Below are 27075 nucleotides of genomic sequence, written 5' to 3'. Positions count from 1 at the left end.
GCTATACACTCCAGTGATGAATTCTGATTTATTTTTCTTTATTATTTCTCACACAATATTGCCTCTATAGCATCCGTATTAATTTATTCATTTTCATGTTTTAGGTTTTTCAATTTACAACTTTCCTGATTATCAGATATTTCAATAATGGCTGGACTCAAAATGTGTGTGTGTGTGTGTGTGTGTGTGAGAGAGAGAGAGAGAGAGAGAGAGAGAGAGAGAGAGAGAGAGGTCCTCCATTCATCATTGATCCACTGCAGGACTGTGTTTCAGGGGGTGTGAATTATGGGCCCCTGCTGTCACTGTGACTGCTCCGCCTTGGACATTCCACCTCGCTGCTGTAAATTTAAAAAGGGGATTACATTTTGCTGACTACTTATTTCAAAGCCGTAGCTCGACCATGTGCAGACAACTGGCCGGTGGTCCCCACACACAGAAGACTTAATTTCGCAGGATGTGTGATTTTGCAACGGTTTGAACAGCAAGAGGTGGGGGACGTATTCTGGACCATAGAAAACCTCATTAGGTTGCCGGTTATACGTTTAAACTGCGGACTGATTTGCTTCAGTGGAAAGAAAGAAAAAAACGTATTGTAGTTGATTGGGCGTTTTGGACGCGCTCGGTGTACGGTGATGCTACGGCGACGCGCAGGAACCGTAGAGGGAAGAGACAGGTGAGGTGCGGCTGGGGAGCTGCTCTTGTTTCAGAGAGGCTTAGGGTACCGAGAGCCGTGGTATCCATCACCCTTTTCTCCACAGAGAGGAAGAAGAGCGACCGAGGAGGGCGAGTTGGCGACTGGCACCTGCCTCCGCCTTCCTACCTGACCATCTGTGCGGTGAGTGTGCCAAATGTTCGGATTGAGAGATGGATATGTGGGAAGGAGACAGGGGGGTGAACAGGTATATACAGCATGTGCGCAATTTTATTGCTGCCACCAAAGGCGATGCTGCATTATTCCTCCTCCGGCTGAGCCAGTGGATGTCTGCTTGGCATCGCCTGGACCTTTGTGGACACGAACCGCTCTTTGTGTCTGCTGCAAGTTTGATGTTTTTAATTTGAACATCATGTGCATATCTTGGTGGCATATCATTGTCCTTTCACGTGTTGCATAGGAGCTTACAGTGCTTACTCTTTTACGTAGCCTGTAGGTCTGAGGTGATGTCAGCAAAAAGAGCTCGCAATACTTGCAAATAATAACGCTGCATTGCAAGGAACGAGCACAAAGCCTGATTGAAATTCTCATTTGGATCACGACCCGGATCGTAGTTCGTGATTTAAATGAGACTCACTGTTTCTTATTGTTATAAATGTTGTGCGTCACGCTGTTTTATTAAATGCTTTCTTAAGGTTTTCTTCTAGAGTGAAGGTTGCATGTGATGATTTGGGAGCCCGAACAGTCAATTGATTATGTCATTACTCCTTCACAGTAGAGAAACAGGAGTGGCATGATAGATGCACTGTGCACACTGTATTCCTAGTGTTTAATTTCAAGATGGTTCTTTGTGGTTTAAGTATAACTACCCAATACCTTTATGTCTCTTAGCATTTTACAGGTGTTAGTACAGATCCAAACATGACTGACCAAACCTGGAGAATACTGAAGCGAGAACTTCCAGTGAGAAGAAAAATATGTCTTGCACTCTTACAATAACTTGTCATCTAAATTGCCCATAACCACGCTGCAAACTCTAAACCTCCATGGCAGTTAAACACTCACTCACTGCTGTCCCACCTCCTACTGAAGTGATTTAGCAGTTATATGTAATTTATTGTTTACAACTTCATCCTTCGCACTAAAAGCTATCAAGTTCCACAGAAGGACGATAACAAATCCCAGCTGCTGCTGTTTACGTTTGTGTTCCTGTGCGAGCTGAAAGGCTAGAAGAGATGGTTGGAGACAAAAAAATAGATGGAAAAGAGGGGTGGCAGGCAGCAGAAACGCAGACAGATAGACCAGGGACACAAAAGATAAAGCGTGGCAGATAGCAATGTGGCGTAGAGGCTACAGGGGGGATAAGCAGAGGACGTAAAATACAGAAAAAGAAATGATGAAGCGGAGAGTTTGCAAAGTGAACGAGCGTCGAGGGAGAGGGGCTGCAGACAGCAGTCTGAGCGGGTGTGAATGGTCTCCCTGTTATCCCTGCTGCCCACACAGACAGCCACACAGCAGCCGTGTGAGCAGGTGCTAACCCCACCACACAGCAACCGCAGGGAACAACAGGTGCAGCTTCCTCCAGCCTCCCTTTGGAAGGCAGTCTAACATCCACCCATCCCGCACATATCAACAATCCCATATCCCTCTCAAATCAAAACACCCATAGCCTACTGAAGGGAGCTAAATGAATGCTTCAGTCTACATTTAGGAAAATAGCAAGCAAAGGCCAGACTGGAGTAATTCAATTAGAAAATTAATTATGCTGGAAAGTTGGGACCACTTGAAACAAAGAGGCAGAGCAGAGCTACAGGTAAAAGCCATCTAAGAGAGCCTTAAGGAGAGGCAACTGCCCACAGGGACATTTAATGAGCTATATTGATCACAGAGGTCCCTATTCAATCACACATACTAAGCCGCAAACAGGACATCTCAGGCACGGGAAAAAAATTAGACTGGATTGCAGCGTAATACGGCCTACCCATAAAGAGAGTAAATCGACAGCAGATTATTGTGTTGGGGTTGCTAAGGAGCACATTTTTAGAAATGTGTAGAATGACTGTTTAAGATCTTGTGTGTGTGTGTGTGCGGGCGTGTGTGTGTCTTTGTGTCTGTTAAACAGAGTGAGAAGAAACAGACAAGATGTTGGAAGGAGAGAGATGTTACCTAACAGCTTCTCTTTTCCTATCGCCAGGAGAATACATCAAGCATTCTGCGACAAATTGCCTCTCTTTACCTTGGGTACACAGCAAGGAACATTGACATTCTCAAACACTCCTGGTTTTTAAGACACCTAAGACACTTAAAGCTACAAAAGGATTTGTTGGACATAACTTCATGATTTTGTTTTTGTCACTTTTTTTCTTTTGTCACTTGTTTTAACGTACAATCACTGTAGATTTTCTTGTTTTCACAGTCTGGTGAAAACCTCCCACTCACTGCTCTACTTAAATGTGAAGGAATGTCAATGTACGCTTTCATAGTGTGTTTAGTGCACTTTCAAGTTTAGATGAACTTTATGTAACTTTCTAAACTTACTGTATCAACCCCCATATGCCACAAAGTAACCACCCTGCTCTGCGTTAGAAAGCAGAGAGGATTATTCTCTAATCTGATCACAGAATTAAGCAAAGTTATGATTAGTGTCAAAAGATTTGAAAGAATGCTTTCTTTCCTCAAAAGCAGCCAGTTAGAGTATATTTTCAAGCTCCAGTTTCACACAGAGTGCAGCGTTTATCTGGTGGCAGGGTTTCTTGGGTTTCTTTAGAACAATATCAGCACTTGAAAAGAGTGTTGAAGACTGCAGACCTCGGGGCAATGAGATCAGAGGGGCTCTGGCTGGGCAGGCATCTGCTGGGTGACCTATTCCAGCAGGGTCCTCAGAACATGGACCTCAGGGAGTCATTGTGCAGGATTATGAGGGCCAGAGGGTCAGGAGTCATGCAGGCATTCTTTCTTTACTTGTCAGAAACTCGCTCTTATTTCGAGACAGGTATTTAAAATAAACTCCTTTATGCAAAACATTCTCTGTGTTCATGTGAGAGGCTTCCAGGAGTCAAACCAGTCCTTTTTGGACAAGTCCTTCCAGATGTTTGAAAAGGAAAGCAGCAAGATAATAGGTACTACACAAACAGCAGAGCTTTACCTATGGCAGCCTGTGCTGTAAATTGTCCATGGTGTCATAAACTGTACACCACAAGATAAATGATGTTCAGGTGGCCAAGCTTGATTTGGTTTGTGTAGCAGCCCCATATACTGTGTAATAATACCTTGCAGTTGTTTTCAATGTAAAAATCTGTCATATGCTTTACAGTGGCCATGCATCTTCAGTTTTATAACTCCCTGTATTCGCTGATTCCTCCCCTGAGGTGCAGCCTGTTTTTTTATGAATCCCCATGCATACTGTGTGGCCTCTGCACACGTTATAATGTGCTAACGTGTTATCATGTTGCATTGTATCAGTGTGTCCAATGTATCACCTTCACATCACCTCTGACACTCCCTCACCCAATGGTCAGACATTCATTTTAACAGCATGTTTATGTGCATATTTGTTGTGAGGGTCAAAAGAAGTACGAGTTAGTCTCTCTTTAATGAACCAATCTCTCTGCATGCAGCTGGTCCTCCCCTATAACTGCCGGGCAATTTTGGTTGTGAGTGATATCACAGCTATTTCAGCTCAGACGGATAAAGATATGGTCTAATCTCTCACCGTCTGTGATCTCATTTACATTGCAAAATTGCAAAGTGAGAAAACGACAGTCCACGTCATGCTTTACTGAGGCTTATCTGCATGGACAACAAAATAAGCAAATAACAAAGTAACCTTTTCTCAAATGCCACTGCTGGGACACTTGACTTTTTACTTCTTTGCACAAAATGAATGGAGGTATATATGCCCAGGCACTTGGTCTACCTTCTCATATTTTGCTGCTTTTGTTGCCCAACAATTTCTAACCTACCTAAGCCAATGGCGGGCTTTAGTTATGGCAGCTTAGCTACAGGGATTTGGAGGACTTTTTTATTGGGAGATAAAGGCACATCCGAGTCCTTTGTCTCTCAGCTACTCGAGATGGTTTTGTAGCCTGATGAAGCTTTGCTGTGGCTAATCTTTCTCCCTCCTTCATCATGTCCTCTCCCACAGCCATCCCTTCTTTGCAACAAACACAACTTTTCTCTTTAATTATGCCTTTTCATCTGGGACCCAGTCACAACTCAGAGGAGAGCAGCAGAAACACAATTATACCTGCGAGGAGGAGAGAAAGGTCTCAGGGGAGGCGTTGTCTCAGCGAATGGATGTGTATATGCTGCAGGTGTGTGTCTGTGCGTGCATGCATCATGCGCATGTGTGCACACATCAATCTGCAAGAAGATTCTTTGACATTTTGATGTCTGTTGCGCATAGACCACCTATTGTGAGCTGTGATCCTCTTAGCAGGCTTCTGCCAAAAGAGCTATATTTACCCTTACTGGTGATCACAGTACACAAAGAGCAACTCGACAAGAATATGAGCTACCTTTCAGCCTGTACCTCCTTCTACGCCAACATGAGCCACTGAAAGTGTATGAGATATATGGTAATGGAGGCCATGTTGAGACATTAGCACAGCCTATTTAGCATAGTGATTGCTGAAGTTCAAACATGAAAGGCAGGGAGATGTTGGGCTTTGGTCTGTAAAACATATAAACAAAGCAAACAAACCAAAAAATCTAACAAAAATGGCTGGTATCACTATTCATGTTAAAAAGTCATCAATTTTTCAAGCATTAAGAATATTCCTCTTTGTACTGTATATTACAAGATCACAGTGGTTCACTTAAAACGCAGTTAAGCAACGGAAAAGATACTCCCTAGAAACAGATGTCATGGGCTACCTTGCACAGTACAAAGTGCACCATTAACACTGTGCAACAAAACAGAATTATAACAGCAATAAAAACAGGTCAAATTGATAGATGAAAAACCATTGTCAATGTTGTGTAATTGTCTTCATCTTCATTGCCCTCGTATATACCGGAGTGTGCATGTGTTTCACTCTGTGCTCATAGTGTGTGTCTGAGCATGTGCACTGCATACTCATGTGCTCGCCTCCAGCTCAGAGCTGTGCAGTGAATGTATATGTGCTTACTGCAGTCAAACTCTGGTTAGTAACGTTTGCCCTTGCTGCAGCATTGTACAGCACCATAAATGTGTGTGTGCGTGTGTGTGTGTGTTGTTTTCATGTGGATTTCTGTCTCAGTGCTGCACCAGAAGCAGATGCATTACCTGTTTTGTAGCTCACATTTTGTCATTTGCAAGTGTTTGATTGCTTTGTACCTGCATTTCTGAGACTGTGTTTCTCCCGCTGAATGTACATGTCCATTATCCATAGGCTGATAACTCGCTGCATCCATATGGACTGCTGTGAGTCTGTCACTCGCAGCAATTTGGCTTTAGGCAGAAAGCCTGATTGTGGAAGAAGTCTAAGGGGAGATGGAGCTCTCTCTGGCTAGACTCCAGCTCTGTCCATCCTATTTTAATTACCTATGGCACTCTCTCAGGGGAATATCTCCCTTCCTCTCTGCCTCTGTATCTTCTCTGCTCCCTTCCTTCATCTCCCTTCTCTTTTTCTCCGTGACCATCTTCTGTTTTCATCTCCTCTTTCGTTCATTCACTCTCGGCATGTCTCTCGTCTTTTTATCTCTTTCCTCTTTTGTATACACACACATAACCTTAACAGGCAGCACACAGCTGCGTCAAAGGCCTATGCAGAGGTAACCTTGCATTAGCATATAAATGACCCTGTAGATTGAATAGTATTTTAAGATATTTAACAGCAAAAGACAGATTCCCTTAACCCTGATTAGACCTGCTCTGAGGAGACAGGAAGCCACTTCAGGGAATATCACCTCCACCTTGATAAGATAAAGACTTGACACAGTGATTCCACTGCTGAAGAGAGCATGGTCTTGTGTGTGCGTGCATGTGCATGAGTACATGCGCGACAACACATTTGCTCTTCCCTGTCTTTGTATGTGAGAGGGTGTGATCAGGTCAGTCAATCTGAATAAATATTCATTTCTCTTCACTCCGACTTGTTTTTATTGACACCATGTGTTTCTATTGGTGCTGCCACCTGTTATGGCAGCACGTTCTAATATCGCTCATAATTATCCCCAAAGCAACCAACTTGTATCAAACTCTGAATTTGCAGCCAGCAATACTGGCAATCATGCAATTCATAGCACGAACATGGACAAGATTTACTGGCTAATCGTTAAAAAGGAATGACAATGTGAAATTAAAGGAATACTTTGACGCTTTGGTAAATATGCTCATGTGCCATTCTTGTACATTAATATGGGGCTGTCAAAAGTTTAAAAAAAATCAATTTCCCAGCCCCTCTACAGCTCACTAACAAGCATGTTAGATTTTATTTTCTGTATAAAAAGTGTAAAAATGCAAATTCTCTGTATCCACTGTTTATCCACCAACTTTCATGTGATTAATGGTAAAATAACTGCTTGAGATTAATTCACATTCACTTTTTTAGAACATTACTGGTGGTGCTGATGAAGGGGTACTTGAGATGGTCAAGGATGATCAAAGACCGTCAAGGTTGTGTCAGTCAACCATTGGAAACTACAGGAAGTCACTGCTCTAGACAGATAAGCAGTCCTTCCCCTTTTTTATCATTCTTCTTCCTACAAGAAAATAAACCAACCTTGTACATGGGTCCATTCCTTTGCCAAACTGCCTCAACTATTGTGGGCTAATAGTCTGATGGTAACGTTACAGCACTTAAACTTTAAAACTTTGTTCCTTTAACCAAAATGTAGGCCCACTTGAGCAGAACTTTTCACGTGCTTTGAGTTGACAGGAATAGTGAAATTCACCTCTCTCTTTCAAAATTTTAACTCGAAAAATTAATTTTTGACAATATTTTGAATTCTTTCCTCATGTAAACTATTGCAGTTAATGGGAAGTGGGGCATCTTTAAAGATTATTTTTTGGTCCAGTCAGTTCTGCTGATGGACCCTCCTGTATGTCTCATTTGTCTTCCTCCCTTTCTTTTTTTTTAAATCTTTTTTCTCTGCCTCCTTCTTCTTCCTCCTCAAAATGTCTGTCTCTGACTCACTGCTGTGCAGCAGCTACGATCACACTTTTTATGAAGGTGGTATCAGTCTTATAGTTTACCTCTAACACAGTCAGTCAGTAATAAATACTGATAGCCTGGTGGATCAACTATTACGTGAATCTCAATATTTGAAACTTTTTCCTATCTGGATTCTTTTCTCCATGCGTTTATAATACAGTTTTCAATCAAGTGGACATCAGACCAGCTGAATCCTGAAACCAACATGAAAGTGCCACAATTGTTAAGTTCCGGTTTTTGAAAACTATGAATGTGAATGAGAGAATTTCCATATTATATTTTGAAATACAAACTGATTTCAGTTTTTCAGTTGCATATCTTTGTGGTGAATTAAAAAATCCTAATGTTCAAACAGAGGTAAAAGAAGAGGAGGTATGACACCCATTAACAATGCCATTTCCAAGCGTCAGAACTTCCCTACAGGTGATGCTGCAGATGCTCTGTCCAAGTGTATTCTGTGCTTCGTGTATGGAAATATGTGAAAGTATTAGTATTTTTTCAGTTATTTTGTGTGAAATTCATCCTGGTACCTCAAAGCCCATAGCTTGATTAGTTTGATTGTACACTGTTTTCTCTTCTAGAATTTCACAAGTTCGAGTGAGGAGTAAATTTGAAACGGTTATTGTGGGTATCATGATCAGATCCTTTAACGTGAGCACTCTCAACAACTTCGTCTTAAAGCTTGAGTTACAATAACTGAGAATAGATTCTTTGAAACAATCATAATACACCTCCTGATGTTTAAGGACAAGCTAGGAGCATTTAATTTTGTAGAGTCATAAAATGTTGGTGTGAAATTTACTATATCAGTGTTATCTGGAATCATCCTGATAGGAAAAACTGAAATCTCTCATGGTTACATTTTGTTCACGCCCTTTCAATTTTCAGTGGAAATCTCTTTTAAGTCTGTTAATGAAGCTATAGTGCTTGTAGCGTGGAGTCCTGAAGTGTGAAGGTGACCCACTTCTCCCAGTTTAGCCCATGTCTCTGTTTCTACCCTTAGGCCATCTTTTTTTATTCTGAGCTTTAACCTGTATACTGTCCTCAAGGAGCAAGTGTGTTGCGAATGAAACAAGGGTCTATGGGATTCTGTTCTAACTGAATTTTTAATTGATATATGATATATATTGACACTGATATGTATATATATGTGTGTATATTTTTAAACCTTACACTTTAAAAAAAATATATTGTAACTTGTCATAATAATCCAAAACATACTTCCTTTTGTCCAAAGTAATGTTTTTGGCTTCCCTTACTGATTGAAGTTGTTCTTTTTAGTGTGAATGGCAGTAATTGCCCAGCTAGCTCATTCGGTTGAACTGCAACATCTTTGAAGGGGAAACCCAGTGAAAAAAACTGTGTGTTTTTGTATCTTTTCCAAGCGAGTGTGTGATGAATGCATGGTTATGTTTTCAGTGAATATTTTCCATTGTTGATCTATTGATTTCAGATGAGCTGTGTGTCTTGCCAGTGTGTGGATAATGTGGAGACAAAATGCTTGCAGCTTCCCCATCCCCCTTCTTTCTAAGAGAGTGAGGGGACCCCCACCTCCCTATATCTGTGTCCATGTACGTGTTCATGCACACTCATGTGAATGTACATGGATTTGGGTTCATGCTTAAGCATATGCATCAGTGTGTGTATACCTGTGTGTATACTCACACATATGTGCTCATGTGTTTATTAGAGGGCGAACCCGCCCTCCTCGCTTTTCCATCTACTGCAACAGAACATCTCTGCCCAGCTTTGCTATTGGTTGCTACGGTAACAAAGGCACAGAGTGGAGTGGCTGCAGCAGCTGAAGAGAGAATGAGAGACAGAGGAAGAAAACAGAGAGAGAGAGAGAGAGAGAGAGAGAGAGAGAGAGAGAAAGAAGGGAAGATTTTTGCCTGTAGACCTCATCACAACAACAGATTTAATGCAACGCATCAGAAAACACAGCTCAGATACAGTGACAGGCGAAATGTCAGTGCCACAGAAAGTTGTGTTTAGACTTTGCTGTCACGCACATGCATGCACACATATTAAAGGATTAATTAATGGCTGTGCTGTAGCTAGTCGGGTGCAGCAGAGGTCAAGGCTCAAGCATCCTGACAGCAGTGCCTGCAGCATCAGTGACGACTGGTTTAGGTGGCTGAGTATCTGCGCTTTCAAATAGGCTTTTGACACCTTTTGTATTGTTATTATTTTGTATGTTTCAGTGTTTCCTGATGGTCAATAAATGCTCTTCAGTGTGGATATGGGTGGTGATTTTTATTCTGTCTCTGTTTAGTAGGATGAGAATGTATTGATCTTGCTCAGCAGCTTTAATAGTTGAGATGCCTTGTGCAAATACGAGCATGTCCAATATGCACTCAAGGCCACTGAGGCATTTTAAGATGGGATTATGGGTAAATATTAGATAGCTAATCATTAAATAGATATCTTTCATATAGCTTGTTGACTTACTCTGAGCTTTTATAGAAACTCCCAGCGTGCTGCTGTTTAAACCCTGTCATTGCTGTCCAATCAGCTGGAGCAGGTGAACCACAACACACGAACAGACTTTATGAAATGGAGGTCAGTCTCAGCTGATGAGGGCAAAGTATATGGGCATACTGATAAGAGGTGAAAGCAGGTGACTGTGCTTCTTCAGATGACCTGCTGATTGGTTAATGATGTGAGTGTCGGCAGGTGGTTTACTAATGGATATCCTGATGAGGGTAGATTACACTGTGTGGCTTTCACACTCATTACATGCATCCCATGATAACCATGTCATTGTCACACCATTTAATCCTATCACACCAACATGATCTGACACAAACAGACATGACACCCATTCTTCTTTCCACACTTTTGTCTCTCTTCCCTTGATTTCCCGATGCTTATTCTGTCACCAGCAGTCTGTTTTTTTTATAGACTGATGAGCTGGAAGTCTGTTACAGCCGGTATCTCTCTTCATCTTTCTTGTCTTCAACCATTTCAAACCATCTCTGTCTTTTATCCTTCATCTCTCTGTTCTGTCTCTCGGCTCAGCAGGAGAAAAAAAATCCAAACCCTTGATAACCACACGTCAAAGCGCTGCCCCAAAACCTGTTTTTGTAGACTGGAGCATTAAAAATACTGCCTTTGTCAAGACGCTGGCTAGCAGCAGAGCTTTCATACGTTGGCCTTGGCCCAGATCTGATGGTTTATTTTATGGATCAATAACCTTAATCAATATACCCTCTAATGAGGAGGCTCCATGAATGATTGGCCGCAGGGTCTTGGTATGTAGCATGTGCAGGCTGTTTGCAAGTGTGTTGGAACAGAGAGTGATGAAGGAAAGAAGGATCTCCAGCATTGAACCCTGTGCTTTTTTGTTCACTTTTTCTGTCTTAACTGGCCAGCTTTTAGCAGAGTTATAACATGTATGAGCCAGAAATGCCTGGCCATTGTTATTACAGAATAAGTTTTAAAATGAATGCTACTTTATATTGTTAATGCAACAAAACTATTTATACATAAATACAATTTTGGATCTCGACACACCTATAATTATTTGTGTCTACAATTACTACAACTTCTATAGTGCCTGGGGGATATTAACCAGAAGTATAATGCATATCTCGCTGATTCAGTGAGATATGCTATCAGCTAGTGGCAGCTTTCGTCTGAAATCAAACCGGCAACCCTCCGGTCACAAGCCACTTCTCCAACCTCTAGGCCACAGCTGAGTGTAAGTCATGCTGAGTGTAAAAATATATGTATCATGTCTTTGTGTTCAGATTTGCGCTGGTCCATAACCATATGATGGAGCACACATTTCATTTAAGTTCATCCATCCATCCTTTCAGTTCATACAAGAAAACAGAATTCCATTTCAGGTTTAAGCATCAAATTTGGATCCCTCCCATGAAATGAGGCTGACCCCAAACCTGACTCAATCAGTTCTAGTTCAGGGGCTCCCAATGGAGAGTGAGACGAAACAAACCTTCCAACCCCCTGTGAGGGCTCCACCAAATCCTTCTGATGAGGAAAAGGCTTAAAGATGTCAAAACTGTAATTTCTGGGCTGGAATTTCATTTGAAGTGTCCCCCAGTGTATAGTATGCAACCCACATCGCTTCACTGATGTCTTCAAACAGCTTGTCACTCAAACGCAAGCACAGTCTGAAGTGTTGGCAACACAGGTGAATGTGCTCACATATATATGAGTGTGTGTGTGTGCTGCATCTGGGTGCATCTGTGTGCTTCCAATAGCAATGGTCGTCACCTTAGCAACTAACACATCCACCTCCCTACCTGGTGTTTTGTCTTTGAAAACATTCATATAGGGTTTTTATCCTGGAACAGACAGGCCAAGAGATATAAAGAGAGAGACAGGAAGGGAGGAGGTGGGTAATGAGAGATGGAGGATGAAAAGAAATAAGCGGGGGTTGGGGGAAAATGGTATTCAGGTTGATTTGATGGGGACAGCATTCGTATTGTTCACATAATTTCCTTCAATTTCTGACTTCTTATTTATGTTCCATCAGACTCAACATTTTCCAGGATTTCAGCAGCACTGTCAGCCAACCCAGATCAAACCTGGTTACTCCAGCCTTTTTTATTCTCCTCATTTGTGTGGTCTTTTCTGTTTTTATCTTTGTATCTTATCTTTTTAGTCTTCTCACATCAAAGACAGTGAGATTGTTTGATGGTGTGGCTGCTTCAATTAATGGCGGTGGTAGTAACTTATGTGCAGCAATGTTGTGTCCCTGTCTTGGTTTTAGAGGTGAAAGAGAAGCTGATGTGCAGAACTGATGCTTGTTTTTGACTTTCTGACCCTGTAATGTGGATTTTTAGATGGTTGGCATTATATTTTGTGCAGATCTAGAGGATGAGCACTCCAGACTTATGTGATGCAATGACTTTCCGTGCTACACCATTAGTTCAAAATTATTAAAACCAAAACTCTCGTTTATCACCAAATACTTGCAAAATTATTGACATTTGTCAGCCCATTTTGTGGTCATGCTAGTTAGATGCTGTTTTGCATGCTTTCACAGTAAACTAAGATGTTGAAAATGGTAATGATGATACCTGCTAATCAGTATGTTAGTTTGGTTTGCTGATGGTAGCCTTTAGCTTGAACCACCAATGTTTGTACAGCTTCACAGAGCAACTAGCATCACTATAGCCTCTTTTATGAGGCTTGTTTGTGTGTGTGCACGTATTTTGCCCAATATGACCCTTTTCTGGCCTCTTATTTTTATTAAGACCAAGCTCTGTTTCCTCCCCTTTTCTTTGTTCATGATTTAGGACTTTTGACCTTAAAAAAGTCGTTGTCCCGCTTATCTCAGTCACTCCCTTCATCTCTTTCTTCTCTCAGTCTCTTATCTATAAAGACCAGCCATTCTTTTCTTGTCTCTAATTACCAGTAATATAGCCTCCATATGTTCACACAGAAATGCATTTAGTGAAAGGAACATTACCACCCAAAGTGGCTTTGTAATCCTGTGAATGTTAGTTTCTTGGTGTGTTATATGGCTGTGAGAATCTCCTTCAATTCAAACTGTTTGACAATAGAGTGACATTTCTGACAATAGATCCCATTACACCACAAGACAAACAATAGAAACACATTAGTTCCTGCTGAAAACAGGTTGGTGACAGCAGTCACCCTGCTGTACTTCTGACCCTGTCCTCTCTCTGTCACAAACACACACACACACACACACACACACACATAAAATATTGAGTGCACAACAATGAATTTTTTTCTGTCTTCTCTCTCTGTGTTAACAGTGCATGTGTGTTGCTGCCATGGGGACCGTGGCTCCTCCCCTCACATTTCTCCTCCTGCTGCTTCAACTGGCTGATGGCTCATTCCCAGAGGAGCCCAGTCCTCTCAGCTACGTCCCTGTAGAGGGTATGTTACCTTCCTACTGTGTGTGTGTGTGTATGCGTGTGAGCGTGTGGACATGTATTCCTGTAGTTGTGGGGACAAAAATCTGTTTACACACTCACATTGTGGGAACCTGCCTTACTTATAGGGACAAAATGCAGGTCCCGGCAATGTAAATCATTAAATATTACGCTGAAGACTTAAGGTAAGGTTGAGGTTAGGGTTAGGATTAGGCCAGTAATGTTTATTGTTATGGTTAGGTGGTGGTTAAGCCTCCAGGAAATGAATGTAGGTTTATGTAATGTCCCCCAAAGTAATGGGAAGAAGACTGTGTGTGTGTGTGTGTGTATGTGTCTGTTTGCGTGTGTGCGCGCGCGCATGACTGCATGCAGCATGTACAGCATTGATGAATGGCTCTGTGGTGGATGTGGAAATCGGAGTTCAAGGGTCAGAGCCTTGGTGTGAAGCTGCTTTGAAGCTACCCAGGCATACAGATAAATTTTAAGAGACTTCACTCAATCTCTCACTGGCACAGTATAGCAGATTAATCAGAATGGAGAAAGAAAGAAAATATACAGATGAGAGAGAGAAATGATTGGTATAGATATTGAGAGATGCAGGAAGATGAAAAACTGTGAGACTATAGGATTGGATGGGGTGATGCAGATGACGAGAGAAGGCTGAGGGGTGGAGGAGAGAAGAGGAGGAGACAGGTGGAGATGGATCGCTATGTCCTCCCTCCCTCGCCTGCAGTCAAGGACGATGAGACAGTTTCCCTATCTGTCTCCTGATGATGAGGGCTCCCTGTGGAGACCATTGTCCTCCTCTTAGAAACTTTCTTAGAGTCTGATACTGCCACTTTCTCTCCCCATCTCATCTGTACGCTCCCATTTATCTGAAATGTAGGAAAGGAGAGGGAGGGAGCGTTCTTTTACACAATGAAATAACAATGATTGCACACAGTTTTTCTCATTATGGAGCTGCATGCATCAACAAAAGCAGGGGGAAAAAAAAACACTAGGAGGATAAAAGTGTGTCGGTGTGCTGTTTCTGGTACACCATTCGTCTCTGCCCATTATCTTTGTTTTCCTAAACAAAAGCATCAAGAATGAGTGAAGACACTATTAAAGTGAAGGTTAGAAAATCGGTTTTATGACCTGCCTTAGCTGTTTGAGTAAATGTATGTTGAAAAAGTACTCTCTCTGTCCGTCTGACTGTCACAGTATCCTTGAGCAAAGCACTTAGTTTCTACCTTGTTTTAGAAAAGTGCTTCTCTCTATTCCTGTGTATGTGTGTTCATGTCAGTTGTGCGCAGGTATCCAGTGTTCTTGGGCAGAGCTCATCGTTCAGCTCAGAGGCAGGAGCTGCACATCCAGACTGTCCTCCAAGTCAACCGCACACTCTACATAGGAGCCAGGTAACCAACGGCAACCGCCTCCAACTGTGTGTTACTGATGCTCTTGCATTAATATCCGTTCGCTTTCATTTGATGCCTCAGCTTCCATCTGCTGTCACTCTGTAGAGGACATCCAGTTTTTTTGTTAAATGTCAAGTCAAAGCAGTTTGTTCACATCACTCTTAAGGGAAATAAGAATTGTTGTGCACCAGCAGTTTTAAAAGTGTGGTCCCTTGGGCCAAATCTGGTGCTCAAGCAATATTATTTGTCCCCCTGATGAAAGCTGAAGTGTTTACATAAAAAATTTCACATTATCTTTCATAACTGTACTGACAATCTGAATACAAGGCTCATGTGAATCCCAATAAGAATGACCTTGTAAAATCTAATTCTATCCCCACATAAGGCATGAAAACCTGTGCTACTGTGCCTCATGCTGAAATAAAGACTAATAAACCAAATGAATAACACAAATGCATAATATAAAAAGACCAGACTAGAACAGATTTGTGTCGCATAAAGAAAACACAAACAGGTGGCAGAAATGATGCAGCGATAACAGTTTTTTGTCTTGTTTTTTTTCCCCCAGGCATCAATAACAAAAACAAGAACAGTACTTTCATTCAGCCATAAATGAAGCAGGCCACTATTTTATGCTACACACAGTATACAGTCACACATATACTGTTTTTTTTCTTCTTCTTTCTTTGGCAAATGAGTATTAACATAAGCTGTTGTAACTCTGCTAGTCCTCCCTTTCTAGTGGGAAAAATACATCTGCTGTCACAGAAAAAATGAAAACATCAGTGTTATTCTAAAATGAATTAAACCACTAAACATGAAATAAACCACTAAACAGTGACTTAAGTGGCTAGTTGCTTTAACCTTCCATACACATTGTTTATGCTTTATATCAGATATGATATCTTAGAAATATATTAGCATGATATTGGCACTGATTTGTTGTGTTGTGTGTTTCGCAGAGATGACCTGTACAGAGTGGAGCTTGATAACACGGCAGGTGATGAGATGTTTTACAGCAAAGTAAGACCCATTGTCTTTCACGCACACACACACACACACATGCACACTCGAAATTGATGACATATACACACACAGCAACAACCGGATTCTGACTGTGGTTTATTCCTTTGGCAGAAACGGACCTGGGAATCCAATAAGAACGACATTCGAGTGTGCAGGATGAAGGGCAAACATGAGGTACAGGGCTCATGCACAACTCTCTGACTTTGAGATCCACTCTCAAGCGCGTAAACACTATCTACACTATCACACGCATGGACAGACACAACAGCTGTTAGAGGAACTTTATTTCCTCCGGGTGCACCTGCATGCAGTATTTACACAAATTTGATCTTGTTGATACGGAATCAGCGCATCATTTAATCAGGCTAGCTCAGTGAAATGTTGCCCAGGTCCAATAGATGCCCATGAAGCTTGAAAGCCATTTTCTTGCACACCTGCATTATACCAGTTTTCTGCTCATACCTCATTTGTACCCCGTGAGGAAGACAAGAAAGTGGACCAATTATGTGTGTATGCAAAGAGGTAGTTTGTGGTGTTCTGAGGTGTGAAAGGAATGTGATCAAATCTACAAAAGAGATTCGATGTGATGGTCGCTGGGATGACAGGGAGTACGCTAAAATATAAGCTTTATTGTCTGGCAGTGCCACCGGCAAAATCCAATTTGGGTGGAACTCGTGAAAAAAAAGGAAAAAGAAAAAAAAAAGAGGCAACAGGAAACATTATTGAGCAAACTGAGCAGAGAGAGTGACACAGCCTCAGGGTGGAACCAGTAATTGAAATCAGTTGAGGAAGGGAGTTATAGGTATAGGATGGGATGTGTGTAGGCGGAGGTGAACTGGTGGAAGAAACACGTAAGGAGGACAGGGCAGCCACCAGGTAATAAGAAAGAGGTGAAGAAACGACAAATGTGCCGCTTTAAAGAAAACAATTGAAAAAAGAAAAGACGCAGGTCGCTGAAAAGGAAAGAAAGCTGTGATAAAAGAGGAACAAAGACAGGTGGGGAAAGACTGGCCCGAGGTGGAGAACTGACGAGTGCATCAGAAGAAGAAAACCGACAGACAGTGAAAAATGTTAGCTAAAGCAGATAAGGAGATCAAATCATAAAGCTCAGGTATTTTTGATGCAATGGTCAGTTATCTGTCATAACAGTTAAAAGACCAGTCCTAATGCTTTGCAGTCTTATAGCATCTAGAGGTGAGTGTGAAGCATCATCCAGTTAAAGATATTAGAGTTTCAGAACAGATCTTTTTCACAGTACACATTTTTCCTAACAGGGAAAGCACAGATGGATCAAATAACATTGCAAATGGCCATGTTCCTTTTGGCTGTGTCTGTGAGCCAGTGTGAGCCTGAAACTGAACTGAAACACCTGAATGGAATGTGTCCATTGTTGAAGTTAAAAGGAAAACATTTTTTGGAGACACAGTCATAGTTAGATTAGACAGATAGATTAGGAAATTGGTCACACATTGGTATGTCAAATATGTAGCTGAAGCCAGCAGTCACTTGGCTTAGCTTAGCTTAACATCTTATATTTGTTTAATCAAATTAAACAAATGGCATACAGCATATTAAATAGTGAGTTTTAGACATCAGTGGTGAAAAGTAAATCAGTGACTTAGCTAATTTACACAAACAAATAGCAGATAAAGATATATCAAGAAGTTAAAACACCTTTGAGGTGATGACCATGTTAATGCATCAATAATGATAGCGTAATATAATGCTTAATGAGTACTTTAACTTTTGGTGCTGTGTATATTGATGGTAATAGCGTGCTTTTACTGCATGACGTAAATACAGGTTTACTTGTAACAGAGTATTTCTGCACTGTGATATCACCACTATTTAAGATGAGTGCTTCTTCCATAACACTCAGATATGCTGGTTGGCATGTTTTGTAAGAGTCACGCTAGCTGTTTCTACAGAAACCATTATAGCATCACAAGAAGTTAATGTATTGTTAAGAGAAAATCTTTTCATATGAATGGCAAAACTGTCTGTTGCTTTCTCAGTCTCACTTCAGCTACAATTCTGGCCAGATGTCAACATCAGTTGACCTCTGCAGTACACATAACACAATCAGCTGATATTCATGTACCAGTAATTCAATCCCAAGTTATATCCCAAGTATTGTTGTTTTGGCACTTGGCAAGCAACAAAATGATACGAAGTTTACGCAAAATACCTTAAACAAAACATAACTTTGTCACACATGCTGTTAGCTAGCAACACTAGCATCAGTCAGTATCAAGAAGGAGCATTGACTTTCATTCCTGATAAGCAAATCAACATACACACGTTTATTTCCATCAAATTCCATCGGTTCTTTTCTCTGTCATTACAACTTCACGCCACCTGATGCCGTAAAATGCGAACACAAATGAAGTGCAGGTCAGACCAGTATCATTTCATTTACAGATTCACTGGTGGCAGCTTCAAATTTCAGCTCAATCAGCTGCCTCCACTTTGAAGAGGGCTATAAAGTCCAAGTCCTGTTGTTCCTCCAGATGGAGTGTGGCTGAGGGTGTTATTTCCTCTAAGGATTGGTTTAAGCTGCATTTTTCATACTTCACACTGGCAGTCTTCTCTGACTGATAGTTTTGAGTTTAGATTTGGTTCAAAGCCGCCTTTTTTTCATGTTGCCTGCACCTTGTGATTTCCTCCTCCTCTTAAATCTTTCCCTTTTGTGTGTGTGTGTGTGTGTGTGTTGTTGTTGTTGTTTTTTCAACAGGGAGAGTGCCGTAATTTCATCAAGGTTTTGCTCAGACAGCATGGTGGTCTGTTTGTATGTGGAACAAACGCCTTCAACCCGCTCTGCGCCAACTACACTGTTAGTATCCATCTATCTGTCAGTCTGGTTGTTCTCTGTGTAGCTGCCAGTTTATTTATCTGTATACATTTTTTTCCTGTTGTAGAGAGACACTCTAGAAATGGTGGGAGAGCCTGTCAGTGGGATGGCACGGTGCCCATATGATCCTCGGCATGCCAATGTGGCTTTATTTGCAGGTAGTATCTGGTGTTTGCACACTACAGATGAAAAATTCAGGGTTTCTAGTAGACATCAGATTCAGTTTTCAGCCCCAGACACCAACACATCTGTGCCCTTGTGTTTACCTTTACAAATGATTTATTGTCGGACCTCTCGCCGCATTGCTTGTTTGGTTTTAATCTTCCTGACCTTGTGCTATCTCTCCATCTGTGTCTTCCCGTTCGTCATAATCTCCTCCTTTGCTCTTTCTGTGCATCTCTCTCGCTCTCAGATGGAAGTCTCTTTACCGGTACCGTGACAGACTTCTTGGCCATCGACGCAGTGATCTATCGCAGCCTCGGAGACAGCCCCGCCCTCCGCACAGTCAAACATGACTCCAAATGGTTCAGAGGTACTTTTACAAACAGACACCTAAATGAGCCTCAAGAGCCAGGCACTTTCAATAAACTGTCAGCAAGCAAATAACAGAAATCATCTGCATTATCTTCAGCAGTTCACTAAAAGAAAATGAAATGGCTGTGGTTGTCTTTTTGTGAGTGGCTTACAAGGTAAATACAAGGGAAAACCAAACATGATTAGACCTACATTTAATAGATCCGTTGTAAGTGTAACATGTTCACACAGACTGATGTATTCAGGTTAGTCGGACACAAATTCATCGTTTCAGCCGTCGACTGAACAGTCCAGTGCAGGAAAAACGAGCCGGGGTAGGTCAGAGCTGGAACAATTCTGGATGAATAAATGATAAATAATGTGAATCATCTTGGCCATGACAATAAATTAAACAGGACATGAATATTTAATGAGTGAAGCCGATGGACAGCGGCAGTCCGTGTCGATGTGAGTCTTATTACAGCTCCATGTCAGGGACTGTGCAGCGTTACATTTGGCCACAGGCACTGTGCTGCCACTCCTGTGTGTGTGTGTGTGTTCATCTACAAGTGTATTTCTCTTATTATTTTTCAGAGCCCTACTTTGTGAGCTCCATGGAGTGGGGGCCTCATATTTATTTCTTCTTCAGAGAAATGGCCATGGAGTTTCATCATCTGGAGAAGGTGCTCTCTGTTCTTTTTTTTTCTTTCTTTCTTTTCTTGTTTGTTTGTTTATGTCTTTTAAATTTTAATAATTTTAAATTATTTCCCTTCCATTTTGCTAAACCTTTCTGGTTTTTTTCCAGGTGATGGTGTCCCGTGTGGCTCGTGTGTGCAAAGCAGACCTGGGGGGTTCTCAGCGCGTCCTTGAGAAACAGTGGACGACATTCCTGAAGGCACGGCTCAACTGCTCTGTCCCAGGAGATTCACACTTTTACTTCAACCTCTTGCATGCCACAAGCGAAATCATCCACATGCAGGGCCGTGACGTCATCCTGGGTCTCTTCTCCACACCACCAAACAGGTACTGAGACGCACACAATGTGGACACAAAGAAGCACAAATGCTGTTTTTTTGCTCATCAACTGTCTTCTTGTCTCCGTCTCCGCTAGCATCCCGGGCTCTGCGGTGTGTGTGTTTGACATGCAGCAGCTTGCTCATGTCTTTGAGGGACGGTTTAAAGAGCAGAAATCCCCCGAGTCTATTTGGACTCCTGTACCGGATGAAGCAGTGCCTAAACCGAGGTATTGTTATGTAGAGTGTGAGCAGAACAAGGCAAAATGCTGCAGTGCTGCTGTCCTGAGCATCGGTCTCACATATAATCTAATTACTCTCCCTGCTGTGAGCTCCAATTCTCAATCACACAGCAACTTCACTACTATTCAGCAAATATTCTAAAAGCCACCAGCACCCACATAAAGAACTCCTCCTCCTTTTCTTGTTCCTATCTCTGGACTTCTTTGTCTCTTTTTTCCTATCCATCTATTCTTAAACCCTCATTTTCTCTTTTTCTGTGTCTTTCCCCGTCTGCAGACCAGGGGGATGTGCAGTGCAAGGATCCAGATTTAGCTCCTCTACCACACTGCCAGATGAGGTGCTGAACTTTGTGAAGACCCACCCACTGATGGATGAGACCGTTCCACTACTTGGGCACAGACCCTGGGTGGTCAAGACTATGGGACGGTACATATACCGTCTCAGTTGTTTGATGGTGCCCATGCAGGTCTACTTTGAGGGGAAAAAGTGTTTTCACTCTCTGTTTATCTAATGTAGGCTAAATCTCTGTCTATCCAGGTACCAGCTGACAGCCATGGTGGTGGACACAGAAGCTGGCCCCCATAGGAACCGTACGGTCTTGTTCCTGGGCTCAACGCGAGGAACCATCCTCAAATTTCTTATGATTCCAAGTGGAGATTCTGTCTCTCACAGCAGTGTGTTTCTGGAGGAAGTTGAGGGATTCAACCCAGAGAAGTGAGTGGGAGTCTGGACATATTTGTACTTGATCTCCACTAAACTTCCATTTGAAAAAAATTGAATATTTCTACCCCAAGAACTGTGGTCAACTACACTTTATTAAATATTTGACTTTGACATTTTGGAAGTGCAGCTTAGAGTAAAAGTCTATACTCAGCTATTCACTTGATCACATCTATAACAGATATATTCTCATATATAATGAAAGTTAGAATTTGGTTACAGGGTTGCAATTGTAATAATTTTTTTCAAGAATTAATATTCACCCGATTTAAAAAACATTTATAAAGTAAAAATCACAGCCCAAAGGTGATTATTTAAACTGTTTTGTGTTTTTTTTTCATGCAAACATTCAAAATCCCCAAAATATTCAGTCAAATATCAAATATAAGGAAAACATAATAATATAATGTGCACATTTAAGAGCGTGCAGCCAGAGAAGATTTTATTTCTTGCCACCGCACAGCTCCACCTCTGTGCAGTGTCTGCACAGGGCTAGATAAGGCTCCAGTTAGCTGACATTTGGACCATTCGTCTGATGGTTATGGCAACCTTGACCAGGTCGTATGAAACCTTATGAAACCTTTGACCGTGTCACAGACTGATACGAAGCTAAAAGAGGGCATTGACCTCCATCTACTGGCTCTTTACCCTCTGCCTCCTGTCTTGTTTGTCTCACTTTCTCCAGGTGTGGCGAGGACACTCTTCAGGCCCGTCAGCTTTTGTCCCTGTCGTTGGACCGGACCAGCCACACTCTGCTGCTGGCCTTTCCCTCCTGTCTGGTGCGAGTGCCCACATCTCGCTGCCACCTGCATTCACGCTGCATGAAGTAAGCGGCACACACAGTGATTCGGTTTTGTCCTCGAGAATATTTTTTGATAACTAGGCTTTTCTCACACCCTGTTAACATTCATCCCGATAAAGCCCAGTTCTGTTTTTGTTTTGATCGGCAGCAACATGGCATGTCTGTTTGTTAAACAACTTTTTTGGCTTAATATTTTGAGGGTGAAATTTCCCTGGGAAATACCATTTAACTTGACCCAAGAGGTTTCAAGAACTTGATTCTTTATGAATACCAAGAAAGCCTTTGTTTATTGCTGCACATATGGGGAAGATCATTTGAAGTAGACCTCAACAGCGTGAACATGATTCCCATAGCAGTCATATATCACAAGTGGATACAGAAAGCTGGGAACAAGCAGCAACTAGTATGTGTGACTGCTTTGTATGAAGATGAATACCAGATGAGGATTTAGTATTTCACAGCTTCTCCACATGTTACATTTCAAAAGAGATCACAAATAAATCACAAGTCCAATAGAAACACATAATATTTCATATTTTAGGATCAGGGCCCATAATGACCTCCTACCTGACCACTGCAGGTACCTTGATAGCTAGTGGAACTGTAAGCTAGCTAACTGCTCTGCAGAATTCATAGTTGTAGCAACTGATCCCAGGTTTGATAGGTGACTTTCTCAAAGTTTTAGTCCTGAAAAGGTTGCTGTAAGAATCAGGTCAGCTTTAACTTTTTGTTTCCTTTGGTGTGTCTGGGTGTGCAGGAGTTGTCTAGCCTCCAGGGACCCATACTGTGGCTGGACCAGAGGCAGCACCTGCTCCTTCCTGAGACCAGGAACACGGTAAGAACAACACACACACACACCAGCCAGCCTGTTAACAGACCTGCTTTCTGCAAACATAGGACAAGTTGCTATATGTGGAGAGTCTTATTGGCAAAGATGCAAGATTCCTGGAAAGACTTGGCAACTATAGCTAAGGTTGAATTTGTATTTCAACATATCACATAAAATAAGTGTTGTAGTTTTAGAGATGTGGATTCAAACCCCTGTGTCTGCAAGCAAGACATTAGACTTTTATTTATCACACACACACACACACACACACACACACACACACACACACACCTTCCCCCAAGGAGACATATAGAGATAATTGCACTAGAAAGAACACAAAAGAAACTGCAGAGGAACCACAGAAATAAAGTGGATAGTGACTTGTTGCTCGGGGGTTGAAATCAAATTCTGGGAAAATATAATTAAATGAAAGAAAATGAAGAAGAAAATAATACGTAAATAGTCAATGGAAATGTCAAAACTTTGTCAATCTATCTGTAACTACAATAATAGTTTAGTTTAATAGTAGCAGTTTTATTTTAACATAATGAGATTTGATATGTCATTGATATTCTTTAGTATTCACCTTGTATCCTTTAACAATAGATTGCTAATATAATGTCCACACCTGTTAAACAATATTAGTCAAGGTCAAAATGAAAAAGGTTACATTTTTTAGTAATCAGTATTAAATAAATTTTAGATGATAATTTATTATTATTATTTAATATTCCCATAAACAATATAATGCATTAATAGCAGCAGTTGTTGTAAAACTATGTGGTCTTACAGTCCCCACTTCAAGCTCCCATCACCACCTGTATGGCTGACCCTGATCTCTGACCTCTCTGAGGGGAGGCAAGCAAGAACTGAAAATCAATAATGGGATCAATAGCGTACACCATTACCCTGGATGATACATCAGTATATGCCATTTCAATTTAATTGATTACTATCCACAATTCTTTTACAAATTTTCCACATAAATGTGAGCATGTTGACATAAGAGGTCATTTATTACATTTGAGTTACTTTCAATCAGATCATTTTTCTCTTACATATGACTGTAAACATCTGTTACGCACCATGAGTGATCACTTAACTGTAGGCTCATTTAGTGAATAAAAGGCACAATGATATATAAAATTTCCTGCTGTGTGCTGTTTCATATGAAGAGAACTATTGAAGCCTCTGATGTGCTGCGATCTCTGTGTAACCGCAGGCTGCCTTTTCAACAAGATGTGGAGTATGGGAACACCACTTCCCATCTAGGAGACTGTGATGGTAGGTTGCTGCACTATGACATGGATGCTTCTTGCCGAGTATGTTGGACTGAAGGCCAGCTCCGCCTAGTGGCTGAATCCCTCATTACACCTGCCAAACATTTATTTCTGAAAGAAAAAAAAAATCTGATATTGCCAAGTGAGAGGAAATTTGTGAAAACTTTTGTGATTTAGCATATTTTAATTAAGTGGGGGTTTAGTGTGATTTTCTCCCCAGCTCAGAAATTAATATTTGTAACTGAATGCTTTGGTGTCTTTGTCAGACCTGAATTAGGGTGGGGGTGGAGGTGGGATTTTGGGTTCAGTCTCACTTCCTACAGGTCAGAGCGCTCCCAGTGTGAGACAGTTTAATTAGCGAGGATGTGCGGCATCTCTGGTAGACAATACCATCAGACTGCACAATGGGAAATGCAACATCCTCCTGGTTAGGATGCTTTGTTCTCTCAAAGCCGAACATCTGAGGGAGAAACAACTAAGGGCAACCAGTGAGCAAGCTAGAAATAGCTTAGCATAGAATACTGATGTCACTTTTGTTGATAGGTTCAGATGTCACTGCAGCAGCACCAGACAGGGCCTCTTTGAACCTTGCTCTGAAATTCTCAAAGTCAGTGGGGGAAAAAAAGAAAAGCAGATTTTCTCTCCAACAGATTCTTTCTGAAATGTTCTGGCTGCTGCGGGCCAGTTGCAAAGTCATAAAATCCATTTGGCTTGATCTCAATTTCCAAAGGGCGGCAGAAATAAAGTACATAGCGCATTCCAAACCTCTCGTCACTTGTTTTAAACTGATATATGGCCTTCTAGTTTTCATCCTGCTCTTAGAAACTGATAGCTGTAGAAGTCAGTGATGCCAGGCTGCAGACCTGACAGACTTAGAGTGGTGAAAGCGCAGCAGCAGAGGCCGAGCCAGAGACAGGCATGTGCTGCTGCGTCTGCAGATGGGAGCGATTAAAGCTGGGTGGAAACACTGAGGTAATGGTATGTTGTGAGGAAAGACTCTCTTACCAGGCTGCAGGAATGGAAAGTGTGAGGGGAGGAAAGGAGAAAAGGAGACTCAGCCGCTGTGGTCTGAGCTGTGCTGATGACAAGTGCAGACCTCTCTGAACCTGGAGCCTGTGGAGCCTCAAGGCCAGACTGGAGAGAAGCTCTTTTTAATGATAATCATCGCAGACAATAATCATATATTGCTCAACACGATGATCACCAATTATGAGTGTTATTGTAATTACTGATTTATTATGATGCATTATATTTTTCAAGGGCATTAAGCAGAGGAAGCAGAATAGCACTATATGTGATAATAATCATAATTTCAAACTGCACCCTGTGGACAGACATTGAGAGAAGATGTCTGTTGTACTGTTCTACTAAATGTCATCTTCATAACTGTGTCTCTTAAGGAATTCTGCAGCAGAGTTTGCTGATTGAACCGGAGAGCTTGGTCTCCCTCAACCTGCTTGTGGCGTCTGCAGTCTCAGCTTTCACCATTGGGGCGGCGCTCTCAGGCCTTGCTGTATGCTGGATCATGGCCCACAAGCCCACAAATCGTCGCAACCCCAGCCAGTCCTCCATCCAGCGTCGGGAAAGAAGCCTACTAAGCAATGGCGGCGGAATGGGAGGCTCTGTGCTCAGCGTGACGCGACAGGGAGGTGGGGAGCGCCCCTGCTCTCAGGGTGGGGAAACCCTGTTTGTTATGCCCAATGGCTGGGTGAAGTCCGGAGAGCTCGACCCAGGCTTCCTGCCGACCCCAGAGCACACGCCCCAGCAGAAACGTAGAGGACTACGACTGTCTGACTCCAATTCTGGAGGGTGGGACACCAGTCAGACGTACCTGGGGGGAGGCTCCGTGGGGCTGGGTTCACCCTGCCGCATGCCCCCCTCCGTGTACCTGACCACCAGACTCTTCCAGCAGGGAGGAGGTGGGAGACACAGCAGTGAAGGCAGGGGAAATGACACACCACGCCAGCACTATGTATGCCTGAGCAAGCAAGAAAAAGGAGTAAAGGGTACACCCAAAGCCCCTCTCAGGAAGTCTGCAGGAGAATATGTATACCCTATGACCCCCCAGGACTCACCTGAGCGCCGGAGGGTGGTCTCAGCACCCAGCGCCCCCATGGAGTACGGCGAGCCGCTGCCTTTGCGTTGGCCAGCCCCGGAAGGATACATCCTCAGCAGTCATGGCATGGTCCCAGTCCCCCTGCCTCCACCCTCCATGCCCGCTCCTAGTGGCCAGCCTTACGTGTCCCAGCAACACACACCTGGGCTGACCAGGGCTCTGCTGAGAAGTGCCCTGGAGCGAGGGGAGTTGGGTGAGCTGGTCGACCTCAGCCAGCTGATGAATAAGAAGAACTGCAGTGACAGGACTCAGACTGGCCAGTGACTCTTTTGGGGATGATGGGGACAGAAGCTTTTCCATTCCAGAGCTCTCTGTTTTGTTTACATAGATCTCTCTTTTCTCTTTCCTCATTCTGTCCATCGCCGCTCTCCATTCCCTTCACTTTTCCTTACATCTTTATTTGTCATTCAGCCCCCACCTCGATTTCCTCTGTCAGTCTCTCAGGCTACCCCCACTTTCACCCCCATGATGAGCCTCTCCTTATAACTGGCTGCCAGGCCTGCCACTCATATCCTGGCTCACACTAATTGGTCAGAAGGCACTGAGGTTGTTGCTGTGTCTGCATTGCAGAGCTGCCTCTCCCTTCTGCTTCTCAATGGGAGCAGGAAGAGGGTAGAGAGAGGA

General features: G+C 42.4%; 1 protein-coding gene across 2 annotated transcripts; it reads left to right on the top strand.

Annotated features, from left to right (window-relative positions):
• The first annotated feature begins 212 nt into the window (after positions 1 to 212).
• Positions 213 to 27075, top strand: LOC124069942 (semaphorin-6B-like). Of its 2 annotated transcripts, XM_046409484.1 has the most exons (18): positions 213 to 673; positions 759 to 835; positions 13542 to 13665; positions 14947 to 15058; positions 16021 to 16081; positions 16196 to 16258; positions 18819 to 18917; positions 19003 to 19093; positions 19348 to 19467; positions 20043 to 20131; positions 20254 to 20471; positions 20560 to 20691; positions 20981 to 21130; positions 21242 to 21418; positions 22110 to 22250; positions 22984 to 23061; positions 24278 to 24339; positions 25736 to 27075. In XM_046409484.1, exons 3-18 carry the CDS (start codon positions 13545 to 13547, stop codon positions 26713 to 26715), a joined length of 2694 nt encoding a protein of 897 aa, XP_046265440.1. In that variant the 5' UTR covers positions 213 to 673; positions 759 to 835; positions 13542 to 13544; the 3' UTR covers positions 26716 to 27075. The 2 variants fall into 2 exon arrangements, with proteins under 2 accessions (XP_046265440.1, XP_046265438.1); XM_046409482.1 differs by having other exon boundaries at positions 213 to 835.

The sequence above is a fragment of the Scatophagus argus genome, chromosome 13, assembly GCF_020382885.2.
Source record: "Scatophagus argus isolate fScaArg1 chromosome 13, fScaArg1.pri, whole genome shotgun sequence".
NCBI classification, from domain to species: domain Eukaryota; kingdom Metazoa; phylum Chordata; class Actinopteri; family Scatophagidae; genus Scatophagus; species Scatophagus argus.
The sequence above is the reverse complement of the archived record's forward strand: the minus strand, read 5'-3'. Positions and strand labels throughout refer to the sequence as shown.

Bases quoted from the DNA above. Each gene is read 5' to 3' on its own strand.
- LOC124069942 (XM_046409484.1), top strand. From the start codon at position 13,545: ATGTGTGTTGCTGCCATGGGGACCGTGGCTCCTCCCCTCACATTTCTC. The intron at 15,059-16,020 runs GTAACCAACGGC...TGTGTTTCGCAG, and splicing joins ACACTCTACATAGGAGCCAG to AGATGACCTGTACAGAGTGG. The intron at 19,468-20,042 runs GTACTTTTACAA...ATTATTTTTCAG, and splicing joins TGACTCCAAATGGTTCAGAG to AGCCCTACTTTGTGAGCTCC.